This window comes from Eleginops maclovinus, chromosome 1 (assembly GCF_036324505.1).
Source record: "Eleginops maclovinus isolate JMC-PN-2008 ecotype Puerto Natales chromosome 1, JC_Emac_rtc_rv5, whole genome shotgun sequence".
Taxonomy (NCBI): Eukaryota; Metazoa; Chordata; class Actinopteri; order Perciformes; family Eleginopidae; genus Eleginops; species Eleginops maclovinus.
Window position 1 is genome coordinate 10066757 of NC_086349.1, and position 14142 is coordinate 10080898.

Here is a 14142-nt window from a genome sequence, read left to right on the forward strand (position 1 = left end):
TCACCTCGAAACAAAGTGTTTCTTCTTTAATAGCCCTTTCAAAAATTGTGTGTGTTTGCCCCTATTGCTCTGTATTGATTTAGGTCGCTGAGCCTGCCAACGCTGTAAAGAAAGAGAGAGAACTTAAATGTTTTACAAATTAATTCATACATATATTTTACAGACCAGTACACAATGCTCACTACTCTACAGACTATATATAGTTAATGGAATAAATATATGCTATGTTAGCTAACAATTTGTACCATTATAATCCAAGTAACTGAATACTTATTTTCATGGCATTTTATCTTTCTACAGCTTTGGTAAATCCGGCAATTTATCATATTATATTAAGCTTTAGTATTTCTTTTGGGCAAGAGAGTGCCTTTTTGATAGATGCAGTGACGAAATGGTAGAGGTTATTGCTTGATATTCCGCAGGGTCAATTCAGAGTGGATCCCACGTACTGGGCAAAAGTGTCCGAGTATGAGTTGTTAGCTCTAACAACTGATTGCTCTGAACAATTATTGTTCTCAATATAACTTTAATGTATGTCACATGTCCAGTACACCTAAGTGCACCACTATGAATTTAATGTCTCTAATTGTGCACCATTTCCCCCATATTTCCGTTTTTTTAAAATATGTTAAGTCTACCTGATTCCTTAATATTTAGAGCCTTGACCATGGCTCTGAATCATCAGTGGCTTCACTGTGTTGTAAACCCATGATGCTGTCCGTGATGTTGAATCTACCGATGGGTTTTTTATCTCCGAGTCCCGTGTTTGTGCGGATAGGACTAAAATAATTGTTCACTGGTTGCGAGTAAGCCTTCGCCCAGTTTGAAATTAACAAAGTGCATCCTGTTGTAAAAAACATGCATGGAACATTTTACAAAATGGGCTCGAACCCACACCTCATGGCACACCGCATTTACTTTAGCTCACTTAGCAACGATGATGACCTACATGTACAGCCCATACTGGCAAACCACAATGTAAAGAAACCTTTACCAGACCATTACAATCCATTAGACCTCGCTCTACATCTTCGGCCTGTCGGGGGCACCCATCAGGAGCTAAAAGGTTCAGGCCGAGCGAAGAAGGATGTGGAGTCTGACATTTTCTCTCTCCCTAGAGGGACAGCACCGGATAGTTAGTATCCCATAATCATGACACCAAGCTTAGGAAAGCTGTGTTGAAATAGCAGATATTCAGCAACAAGGCAGTTGACATGTTTTTAACATTATAGGTAAGCAGTGTTTCTAACGGGGACCCAGTGTCTGCTTGAATATTCCTCTGCAGAGACAATAATCGGATGTTCTGCAGAGGTTTATAGCTCACTAAAGGCCAGAAATATTAGGTGGTAGCTGGGTCTTAGGTGGGGGGGGGGGCAATATCTAACACTAAAACACTGTCTCACAGTTAAGTGCTTGACAACTCAAAGCCTGTAGGCTGTCCCTACGGATGAAGTAAAAGGCTTCTGTTATTTGATGGATGTCTATAAAGGAATTATCAATGTATATTTCTCTCAGACCTATAGAGAGGAATCAGAGTAGAGCTAAACGCACCAATGAGGTGTCTGTTTCTCAGCTTTCATCTATCCAGGCTTTGACTTTCACCCATTTTTTGACTATTTTACTGAAAATGCAAGGTTACTTTGCATTCACACAGCAATGCACTTCCCCACCTGGGAGCCACCCTGTACAAATACAGTCCATTTTATACGTCTCCTCTCAAGGATAAGAGTGTGGTTTGAGTGGCAGGATGGCCGCTGGGACATAGAGATAAATTAGCCATCATTATGCATGGGGGTGAAGCCGTGACAAGAGCGAAAATTCAGGGATGGTCGGGTGCCATGTGTGAACAATTTGACAGAAGTTTTCAGGGAGTTGAGAGCATAACAAATCCGTGTTCCCTGCTGAGAGATTTGCAGTTGGTCTGGAAAGCCTCTGCCACTGAAATCTGCTTCTCACACTTTTTTAAAAGCGTGTTTGCTGAGTAGACATGGACATTTTTTTTGCCTTAAAACTTTAAATAACACTAACTCGTTATGCTTAAAATAACTAGTATAAAAAATGCAACTGTTCTGAAGGATAGCTTGAGTTTCAGTCATTTTTAGGGCAACAACTACTGCCAAACATCAAAATATTTGAGCTGCAGTACACTGGGTTTCATGGTCGAGGCTTTTTTAGTGTGTGTTTCCCTTTGCAGACTGTCAAAACAGTAGTATGCATTTTTTTAATAATCAAAACACAGTTTTTTAAGGCTCCCCAGTTCTCCAAAAAAGCATGACAACACAAAGTTCTCCACTGCCCTGACAGAGAAATTCATAAAACTTGTCAGACATTTCGCCTTTTACTTTGCCTGAATACTGCATCTGCTCTGAAAATGTATTCGCACTGCATAATGTATTAAAGTCAGGAAAAAAAGGTTCAAAATCTTGGCAACAGAAAGTTACAGTTCCATTTCAAACCGTCTCTATACTATACTATAAACTGGAATAGAATGATGAATAGTTTGGATAAAGGAGTGGTGAATAATTAAATGTCAAAACCATGAAGAAGACAAGTGCATCTTTGTGCCTATGCTTTGCTTCAGCCCCTTGCAAGATGTGTTGTGTGCTCTGCTGTGTTTTAATTAGGAAGCCTGACATTTATCCTTTATTATGTTCTGCTTCCTGTCGGAAACACACATGGATGAGATTTAAGAACTGCCTGCTCCAGGGTAATATCTATAGAAATGTAACCACATAAGGAGCTGCTTTTATTCAAGTAGGCATTAAGGCATCAGCACATTGTTGACATGTTAAGTATTATTTAAACATTTTGATTATAAAAACAGCCTGGGGCCTGACAACATTTGATCTATAACAAGCAAAACTTGATCTGCGAGCCAAACTTTCTTTTGCTTTACAGTCATTTAAAAAGATTCAAAACTCATTAGCACTTCATCACAAACAAACAGTGTTTATTACTCGAAGGCCAGGTCTCAGAACCTTTCATACATCATAGAGCCTGATGCTGAATGGCAAATGGAAAAATAAGTGTTCATAAATAGCTATTTAATGATTTGTTTGTGCTGGTTGGAGGCTAAATGAAAATAGGTTTAGATCAACTCAGCCACCAGGGAGGACACGATGCAGGGAAAATGAGTAAAGATCATCAACAGACTGGAACTTTCATGCTATGTTTTGCATCGTGTCATCAATAAATCATTACCCTATTAGATTTATAACATTAACATGATTACTGTTAACGGACAAGAGAGAGAAGCCGGACACTGATCCCGCCCTTTGAAGTCTTTTTAAGGGTGCACTGCGACTTAAGAAGCAAAGGTATGCTGTTCAGGTCAATCAGGAAGTATTTGATATGCGACTATATCAGCTTTAAGTCGCTACCATAATCACTTTATTTATTTTTTATTGAGTCATTGGACTGTTTAGGGATGAAAAATAACACTGTTGATGCTTTCTCAGTGCCTGCGGCAGTTCATTTGTGGTTAAGTGCAGCTGCCAACGTGATGTTTGATCTCTTTTTGGGTCTTTGACTGCCTTCTCTAACATTTCAATTGGGTCTCTTTTCTCGTCTTGTTCTGGAATGGGTCCTAAATGTCTTCTAATGTGAAATGAATGGTGTCTTGAGATGTTCTACTTGACAACATGTGTCATGTTAAGCTTTTAATGATGCACGGCAGCAGAAGAAGACGGACTCATTTTACCCCGGCTGCTGCCGTGCATCATTAAAAGTGTCATTTGCGAGTTAACCATGGCTTGAAGTTGTGTGGTATTTGGTGCACACCCATTATACTTTAAACAGTAGTTCTCAGACTATTCCTTTTCAAGATGGTTCATAATTAATACACATCAGATCACAGACCCACATTGCTTCAGCGAGCAGCTATTTTAGAGTTGTCGAACACATTATAGGAGATAACCATGGAGGAAGACAATGATAAGGACACCATCACTACAAAAGCTCTTCTATGTCTGCTCTGGATATCTTATTCAGTACTGTATGTGGTAATGGTATGGTATGATGATTTCATCATAACGGTCTCACCCCCCCAGTTTATTTAACTGTGTTTGAATATTTATTTACGCCAAAATACTCATTTCCAATTCTGGAGATGTTCTTTTTTTCTTTTTACCTCTTAATAATCTGAATATCGTGAAATCTCAAGACATGATTTTGAGGACATTTCTTTCTTTCTGATATTATATTGACCAAACCATTAATGTAGAAAGTCCCTAACGAACGCCGTAGCCGTCTTGATGAGAGATCCGGTTTCTCAAACAACTGTCTATAGTTGATAATTTGGTGTACTGTGTCGCCTCATATTTGTGTCTTGGGTTTAGTTTTGTATCTGTTTTTCCATTTTCTATGCAAGGTGGGTCGTTGTCGCTGCAAAGAATTGGATTCTCTTATTCACGTTGTTATCTTTTTATTTCCTGAACACAATTGCAGAGAATAAATATTCATTCCTCAAGTTGTTTTCCTTTTACATCGCGGTTTCCACATTTTTCATCTCTTTAATAATTGTAATTCAAACATTATTCAGTAGTGTGCATTGTCTCCGGTGTGTTTGAGTGATTGGCATACACAAGTCAGCATCACAGGAATCCTTTTTGCTGCACGTACGGCACTGAGCAGAACATTACTGCTGCACTATTACACCGCCCGACAGGAGAAATCGTTTGGAAAATGTACATTTGGAATTCAGGCGTCGGAGGGCCTCTCAGTGATGAGTGTGATGAAAACTGCCACAGACACACCCTGCCCCAGGTGCTGGAGTGACTGCACAGATTTACACGAGACTGTTTTCAGCCCATGTTGTGGTCCAAAATATCAAACTATGTTTTTACTGGAACCCTTTTTTTAGTGTCTTTGGACAAAGAGCTGTTTTTATACATTTGAATAAGTACAACTGTGTTCTGCTTTGTGCCCCACTCAATCGTAATGTCTCTGGTTGTACATTTGAGAGAAAGCAACAGCAACAGAAGACAGATGCAAGATGGAGGATGATAGATGATAGCCGCTCCCGCAAACAGATGCCACGTCTGCATGTCAAGAGTTGAGAGTGCGGATTTGTGTTATTTATCCGTACAATAGGCATGAGGGTGTGTATGAATGTGATATGGGCCAAAAGTGAGAGTCTTTGCATGCGAGCGGGCTTTTTGTGTTCAGTGCGCTTGGAAGTTAAGTGAATCTGGTTTAACGTAAAGGATTAGTGCATCCTTAGTAAAAGGGTGGTTTAAACCATTATGCTGTTGGATTGTCTGTGTGTGTGTGTGTGTGTGTGTGTGTGTGTGTGTGTGTGTGTGTGTGTGTGTGTGTGTGTGTGTGTGTGTGTGTGTGTGTGTGTGTGTGTGTGTGTGTGTGTGTGTGTGTGTGTGTGTGTGTGTGTGTGTGGTGTGCGTGCATGTGTGTGTCGCTTCTTTACGCTGTTGTACTTTACATTGAGTACAATGAGTGCCCAGACCTCAGGGGCAGAAAGGCTTTAAAAAACAAACAGAGCGCAGAAAATCAGCTGTCAAACCAGGGCTGTGTGTGTGTGTGTGTGTGTACATGTTTTTTAAAGTGCCTGTGCTTTGTAATGATGCATACACAAACACAATGCTGCACACCATTGTGTCAATTTACAGGCATTAATGTATGATATGCCCCTCCGCAACTATCCATTAAATCACTTACTGTATATGTTCTAGTTGTAGAAAGTGCCATTTGGGCTTTTTATTATTTCACTCACAGTCTCTCTCTGGGAGTTGTAGTATTTATTTTCAGTTGCTTATTCCATTATCAACCTCAGTGCTGCTGTACCAATTTGTTTTTCTGCCCTTCAGGCAACACAGCTGAAAACTCCTCAAACTTTTTGGTACACACCACTTTGAAAACTCGACCTGCTCATGTATTTCATTAGGAGGTTTCTGAACCTAGAGGAGAGGCAGGAAAAAAGACCAAACAAAGGGATGAGACAACACAGTGTGAAATGGGATTTGAAACCATGTGATTGTGGGTCCACGGGCTGAGAGCTAATGGGCTGAAGGCACCATGACGGTGTTCAGTTTGTTTCAGAGTAGCAGCATACAGCTTTTGTCCAGTCTAAATCCAATTTTACTGTTTTGGGATTTGGCATGCTAGTTGTAATATATCTCCCCTTTTGGGCCTTTTTCCCCCATTTAATCCCAAGTCCTTTTAGCAACAAGAGTGCATACGGTTTATATCAGACTTATAAACACAGTGTCAATGCCATGCGTGGATGCCTGAAACATTTCAAATCAAACCTCTAACCTCGACAGCATTACGGAATGAGCTGGATCCACAGAGAATAAGAAATTTAAAAAATATGTTTTTGAGATAACACAACCCATTCATAACACCTTTCGAAGTGACATGAATGCCTATTGGTAAGATATGGACATGGGATAAATAATGCAAATCTTACTCAATGAATAGTCAATGTTTTCTTCTCACTAGGCTAATGCATGTCGAAGCTACACACTAATACTGTGAGAAAACAAGGAATGAAATTTACCATTTTAGAAGTTTAGAATATTATACAATAAGCACTCCAATGTCGATCAAACTGCATCTAAGGTGAAATTCCACATAAAGACGGGTTGGTATTTTTGAAAATGTACCGTTTTTTTTTACCTTGATCAATCTGTCTTACTAACATCTGAAGTGTGTTACCTTGACTGTGCAATGGGTCACATCAAAAGCATATTTAAAAATCTAGCATTTCTTTTAAGGTTTTATCACCTAATTGTGTAGTTTTGAAAACCTGCGAATTGGGACACTGATAGACAATACATCCTAAGTGTAACAGTTTTTCTTTAACTTCAAGGCATCTGTAAGTTATGTGAGTTTTTCAGACAAAATAGTGAGGCTTGTTTGGCTGCAATAGAGCTTTTTCTCACATCTTCTCAAACTGCATCTGCAGTATCTCCAAACCTTTGCCTGCTTTGCTCTGTCACTTTTTTCGTCACAGTGAAATGCCAGGTCCATGCCTCGTGACCCCTTCTCCTGCTCTGTATTGAAGCTTATTAAAATATTTCTGGGGCGGTTCACAGCTCCAGCTGTGGGCCCCTATTGTATGCTACTTTGCAGACTATTTCCGTCTGGATTTCCAGGAAGCTAGCTCTGACATTCAAGAAGCTTTGAGAGTGCTATTAGTCAGGCTACCTGGCACAGAGAGATAGCACTGAACTCATTCAACTCTTTGAAACGCAAGGGACCGCGTACCCACAAAGCATCTTAGAGCCGGAGCACTGATCGGAGGCCAGTCTCGCTCTCTCTCCGCGTATTCGTGTTCACGCATCCGTGGGACCATGCTGATGGTTTCCAGAACAGTGTTTATTCTTAGAGGCTTTATGCACATCAGCACTCCTCCCTCTTTGAAGTGCGGACACACGGAGGGGGAACATTGGCTCGAAGCCCACAGGAGCCGTGAAAGCTTGCAGTGTTGTTATTTACGAAAAGCTTTGTTTTCCCGTGATGATAAAGACGCAAAAATAACCTTTCATTTGTGAGAGTTTTGAATTTGGAGGTCATTAATGTTTTATTGTTTTCATGCACGCTAAAGCAGAGTGCCACGAAGAAAGGGCAATGCATTAGTTATGACTTCCTGGTTTGTTGAGAAGTTATGGACAATATCACCCTCACTCACCTTTCAACCGGATTCACAATCGCTCCCTGGTTTATATTCCACTGAGATAGACCTGATGTCTTTGGATCTAGCTCTGGATATAAAGGCTTTCTTTACAAAATGATACACCAGCCCTTCTACAGATGTAATATCTTGTCTGTCAAAAATGATTGACACCTGAGAATCCCATAAGCCTTGGTAGGAATTTATAGGATAGATGGTGACTTCTGCCTTTGTACACTGGATATTCTCTCTTTACTGAGCTTCAGTGTTGGCCTTCATACAGAGTTTAACCTTTTTTCTAAAATGTTATGTGTAATGTAATATTTTAATATCAAAATTCAAATTAGCTATGAGGTTTCCGATTAAGGGTTTTCATTTATTCTGTCGCCACATAATCATTTCTTCAATTAATTAATAATTTGAGACACTTTTAATAATTGTAGATGCGTGTGACCATTATTGTCTGCTGTTTATTGGCCCTGTTTGTTCAAGAGAGCCATGATGTGTATTTGTTTAGCTGAATATGTTTTCTTTGAGTGGAAGACTCAGATGGAGGGTTTTTAGTAACTGACTAGAATCTGATACAAAAACTACAGTAAAGGTCTCATCACACAATGATATTCCTCATGTGTCTAATAATAATAATAATAATAATAATAAGTACATTGAAGTTGAATATTAAAGTCAAACTTGAGACAAAGTAAGAAATCCCCTGCATAAAGTTTAAAATACTTGCTTCCTTGTTATAACCTTTTCCCTATTGTGCTTTTGTAAAAACATGTACTTATATAATATAATATATAAACCAGCAGGAAACATTATAATTAGGCTTTTTGTGGTACCAGATTTTTGAGGGATTCCCATTCTGTAGCGACAATCCTCAGTTGTCTAACTTGTAGCAAAAAAGGGAGAAACCTATCTTGCAGAAAATTGGGAAATGGCTTTTATGTTTCTGCAGACTAATTGGTTATGGCTTTTTGTGTTTCCAGCAGAACTTTAATTAGCTTATAAGGGCATGTTCCCGTGTAAATGTAAAGCCGAATACAGAAAAGGAGGTGGGTAACTTAATGACCTGGGGGCAGGAAGTCGAGAGCGTTTGGTGATTGTAATTGCTGAAAGTGCCATTTAGCTTTAGCGGTTGTTTCTTCCATTGGTTTTACATGTGGAAGGATGATTTAAGAGCCATGTGCTGATGAAGGTTGTCCAAATTAGCTGGAGTGTAGACGTGAAGGAAAGCCAAATGAAGATATTTTACTACGCATGTTGATGTGTGTGTGTGTGTGTGTGTGTGTGTGTGTGTGTGTGTGTGTGTGTGTGTGTGTGTGTGTGTGTGTGTGTGTGTGTGTTTGTGCTTGTGCTTCTTCACCAGATTTACTGTCAGAATTTAATGGCTGCTTGGGGCAAGAATACCTCTTAAGGCTGATAAAATGAAGTTAAAAACTGTCAGGGCAAACAGGCACTGTTAATAGTCTCATTTTTGTATTTTAGCCTGTTACATGTTTTGTAGCATTGTCATATATTCCTCTCACTGTTGTCCCCCGTGGGCAACTCAAGGGGGTTCTTTGGAGCCTGAAACTCAAAGGGATTTTTTTTCTGTGTCTCTGGCATTGGAAATTGTAGTGTTTTTTTTTCCTTATCAGAAAACAGTTAAGCACACAGTCTGCAGGAGGCCAACATGGCAATTGCACACAAAACAGCATGACAACAAGGGAATAAACAACCTTGTTGCAGATGGATTGTTTGGAGGCAGAGAAGAGAAGAACAGAAACAGTGTTTTTTCATCGTAGTGAAATAAAACATCTCAGGGTACAAATTGAGTCTATCCTTTTGCCAATATCATTAACATATATAAAATTAAACAGCCATAGAACGCAACAAGTATGAAGCATTTGTATGAAACTGCAACCAAAAGACAGCTAGCTTAGCATTGAAATATAAAAAATGCTGATTTATTTGCATGTTGCTCCCTGTCAGACTAGCTGCTTTCCCCTGTTTCCAGTGTTAAGGCTAAACTAAGCTAATCCACTTCTGGCTCTAGCTTTGTATCTGCTTTGTGTAAATGACAGCTGTATCTCTGTGTACAGAAAAAGAAGGAATATGTGCTGTGTGTGTGTGTGTGTGTGTGTGTGTGTGTGTGTGTGTGTGTGTGTGTGTGTGTGTGTGTGTGTGTGTGTGTGTGTGTGTGTGGGGATTGGGTCCTACTCCAGCAGATCATCGCAGGTCTTTCATTGATTCCTGTCTCATTTCAATGACAATGGGATATCAGCTTCAATTTCCACTGCGTCTTTGCATCGTGATCCAGAGAGCTGATAAAACAGCTGGCTTTTAACCCCAGAAGATGCTGTGACATTTAATTACTTCACCCTATACTGAAACATATTTTAAAGTAGGACACGCTGCATTATGCTCACTCTAATCTATCTATCCATTTCTGTTCATCTTTCTAATTCATCAAATGATTCCATTAAAATGTTCCCTGATGATTTTCTGTGGGAGTTTTCCTCCTCTGTTCCTTCATATTGCCTCTCCTTCCTCTGTCATTTATTATGAAGGGCTCTGGATTTTAGTGTGTGTGTATGTGCATGTGTGTGTGCACGTGTGTGTTAGAGGTCAGTGGGGAGTGAGGCTCCTCATAATCCGGTAATCAAACCAGCTGCCACCCTCCCAACCCCCATCCCACCTCCCCTCTCTCTTCCTTTTTCCTCCACATCTCTTTCCATCTTTTTCTATGTATTCAGTCTTTCTCTTTTCATTTCATTGACTTTATATCTGTCCACATTTTTTCTTTAATCTTATCTAGCATTTAACAATAAATGAAAATGACTTACTTTGTCTCTCTTTCCTTTTATGCATTTTTTTCACTTCCTGTCTTCCTTCCTTTCTGTCTGTTTGTCCTTTAATGTCAACAGCAAATGAGTAACAAATTGCTAATTAGTGAACAAACTGATTAATTAATTAATAAGTCACTTTGGTCAAACTCGTCTAATTGTAATACATAATTTACCATTTAATCAATACAGTAACCTCTTCCATTACATTTTACTACAGTATTATCAAATGAAAAAAGTGAGTATCAATAATTGATTATTTACAGAAATACATAAATAGTGCATTATTATAGATTTTTGGTTAATTATACTGCTCCCTCTTTATCATTCAATCCTGGTTTAAGGCCCTCATTTTACTTTCTCATTTCCCTTCTCTTGCACTTCATCATCTCACTTTTTCTATTTTTTATTAAATCTCCTTCACCCGCCATTGCCTCTGTCTGTCTCTTTCACCCCTCGGCCTCCATCACTAGCAGACATGCTCTTTTATTTCTAATTCCTTTACTTCTCTGATTAATCCTTACTTTACACTTGCCATGCCCTTTTTACATTAAGTCCCCTCATGTTCTGTTTTCTTGCTCTTTTATTCTCCCAGTCTTCTCAACCTGTTCACCCTGTTTCACCTTTATACCGCTGCAGAAAATTGCCCTGTCATGGCGTTGTGGTCATGTGCATTTGTTTCTTTTATAGCTTATTAGCCAGGTTGTCGCAGCAAATTGCTTTACAGCCATAAAATACAGCCTAGCACCGGATTGTGTTTGTATCCATTGTAGATGAAACATGCTTTGTGCCTGTTGTTGTTACAGATATTGTTCTGTTTGTGAGGGTTGTAACCCGCTGTGATTCGTATGAGCTCATTTTGTACAAGTCACAGGTTTCAGAGAGAAAGGAGCGCTGTGTAGAGTTTGTAACCAAAGCTGAGTGTAAGGAGAAGGGGGAGATTATGTTTTCTACGTGAGGACGGCACTCCCCTCTCTCTCTCTTTGTGTGCTTTGCTCAATCACATGCAAGAGGCATAAAACAGACTTCCTGGCTCACAAACAAATGTAGATTTCAGAGGATCAGTTTTGTCTCTCCCACTGGAAAATATGATTATAGAATTGTATTATCTTGCAAACAATGGTGAGGAGGTGGATTTCAGGAAAGGGCTATGATGTCTTATACCACACTGTACATGTCTTATTCAACAACCATTTAAAAAAGTCTTACGGGTAATTGACTGTGTGGAGATGATAACTGAAAGAAAATACTTCCTGGCTTCATGACAGATATTGTGGTCTGGATAATGTTTAATCAAGTCCCTTTATACAGTAAGTGGATGTGAGCATCAAAAAACCATTTGTTTTCTGATGTAGGTCACAATGATCATCTTAAGTTAAAGGTGACAACTCAATTTAGGTAATCTTAGGAAATAAGAGGGTCTTAAACGTTAATAGTCAGTGTTTAAATAAAAATTAAAACTATAAAGTGCCAAATTTCTGTTTGCCATGTGAAATTCCAATCCTAACCATTACATAACTACATATATGCATGACTACACAACTCATATTATGGCCTGGCAGCTAGCACAGTTGCGGTTCACTCACAGCAGATACAAGCTTACATAATATGTGTTAATAACCCAGAGCAAATTTATTTCCCCATCACATTATTTAAACATCAGCTTAGCGGCAATTTCAATCAGCTGTAAGCTTCACTCCCTCTTTCACTTAATAAAATATCTCACTGAATTATAGTACATTTCCTTTGACTACAATTACTACAAGTTTGATTGAAAACTAGATTGTGTGTGTGTGTGTGTGTGTGTGTGTGTGTCTGTGTGTGTGTGTGTGTGTGTGTGTGTGTGTGTGTGTGTGTGTGTGTGTGTGTGTGTGTGTGTGTGTGTGTGTGTGTGTGTGTGTGTGTGTCTGTTTCTGTTCTCTGGAGGTGGCCTACTTCAGCTGTGTTGCCACTTAAATAGCCTCCAGTGTGAGAATATTTACTACAACATTTACTGTGAAAAGTTTTGTTCACAAAGCAGTTATACACACGATCCTGGATCTATTTGTCTGTTTTATTTTCACAATATTTGTTTGTGTTTAGATGTCAATGTGCATGTAGGACTTTGCTAGATGGAGTCTTACAGTTACTTATCTCGCATAATTGCCCTGCCCAATTTTATACCATCTCTGCGGTCTCCAAACCCTCTCTAACTTCATCTTTCTCTATCACTTTATCTTTCTTCACCTAATAACCCTTATGTCCATCGTCAGAAGCACATTTATTCACTGTTTTCCTCCATTGTCTTTTTTTAAAAACTCTTTAGATGGAGTCTACAGCATTTCAGCCCAGTGCGTTCTTCGGGTCCTCATCATCACAGAGGACATGCTGGGCAGCAGTGTCACCGTCCGCCTGCAGAACATGTCCCAGGAGCACTTCCTGTCACCACTGCTTGGTAACTTCCTGGAGGGCGTGTCAGCGGTGCTCTCTGTGCCCGTCGAGGATGTTTTTATCTTCAACATCCAGCCCGACCTGGACGCGGCGCCGGGAGGGATCCTGAATGTCAGCTTCTCTGCTGCGTTGCCCGGCGGGATCTTCTTCCCCTCTGAGACTCTGGAGGAGCAGCTGTATCTGAATAGGCCGAGGCTGACGTCACTGACGCAGATGGAGGTTAGTTAGTTTACATCAATAATAGAGATTCAAATTGAAGAATTAATCCTTTTTTTATCCTACAATATATTTATTTAACTTTTTAACAACATGAAACACAGCCTTTTACATTTAAATGATATACATACATCACAACACAGATTTGCCATAGTCACTCAGGATAAAGACAAACACACAATACATTAATCAAATCTAGCAATGATTGTTAAACATTCATGTGTTGTAAAGCATTGTAACTGCACATTTTAAGTGCTTAATCTATAAGAGGCATACAATTAATTAAAAGTGGTAGAACACATCGTGCACATGCATCTCAAGACAGTCACATGAGCACATTGCATGTGAACTGGTAATAATAGAATACAGATGCCATGCCAGCGCATCCATATGGCTTTAACCAGCAGTGCGCTGATATGACCACTAAATGTTCTCATGCATGAGATCACACACACCTGGACACAGCAGGCACATCGGTTACATGCAGTACAGTACACGCTCACACACTCTCAACGCATCTCTATGCATGCATGAGGGGAAGAGATGTTTCGATAGAAAAGAACAAGTGACACCCAAAGGAGAAAAGATTTATGAAGGGTCGAGAGAGAGCTCAGCCATGTCTGGAGATATATATTTAAAGGCTGAATGTATTCAAACTTTTCTCAATAAGATAGTCACACAAACACACATCAGAACATACAATCTGAGGGTTTTCCTCTTACTGTCTTAAGTAGGCACAATCTTGTGAATATACCTGATCCAGTGACCTCAAAACCAAGCAGAAACAGTTCTTCTGAGAAGTAAATGTATTTACAAGCAAAATGATGACAAATGTACATAAAGGCAATAAAAAAACCTAATAAATGAAGACAAATATTCATAAATAACAGTGTGTTATGCTGTAAACATAGGCTGCAATTGTACGAAACTTCTAGTGTAATCTAGACATAGAGTATGCAAGGAGACATTTATGGTGAATTTTCTGTGGACAAGAAATACGTTTAAAGACAAGTAGACTGAATTAATTATTCAGAATGG

The 14142-nt window shown here is 39.4% G+C and overlaps 1 protein-coding gene across 1 annotated transcript in view; it reads left to right on the top strand.

Annotated features, from left to right (window-relative positions):
- Positions 1-14142, top strand: part of celsr3 (cadherin, EGF LAG seven-pass G-type receptor 3) — a 98513-nt gene that overhangs the window by 10666 nt on the left and 73705 nt on the right. The window contains 1 exon segment of the mRNA XM_063895085.1: positions 12764-13107. Within this exon segment, the coding sequence (XP_063751155.1) occupies positions 12764-13107 (344 nt within the window).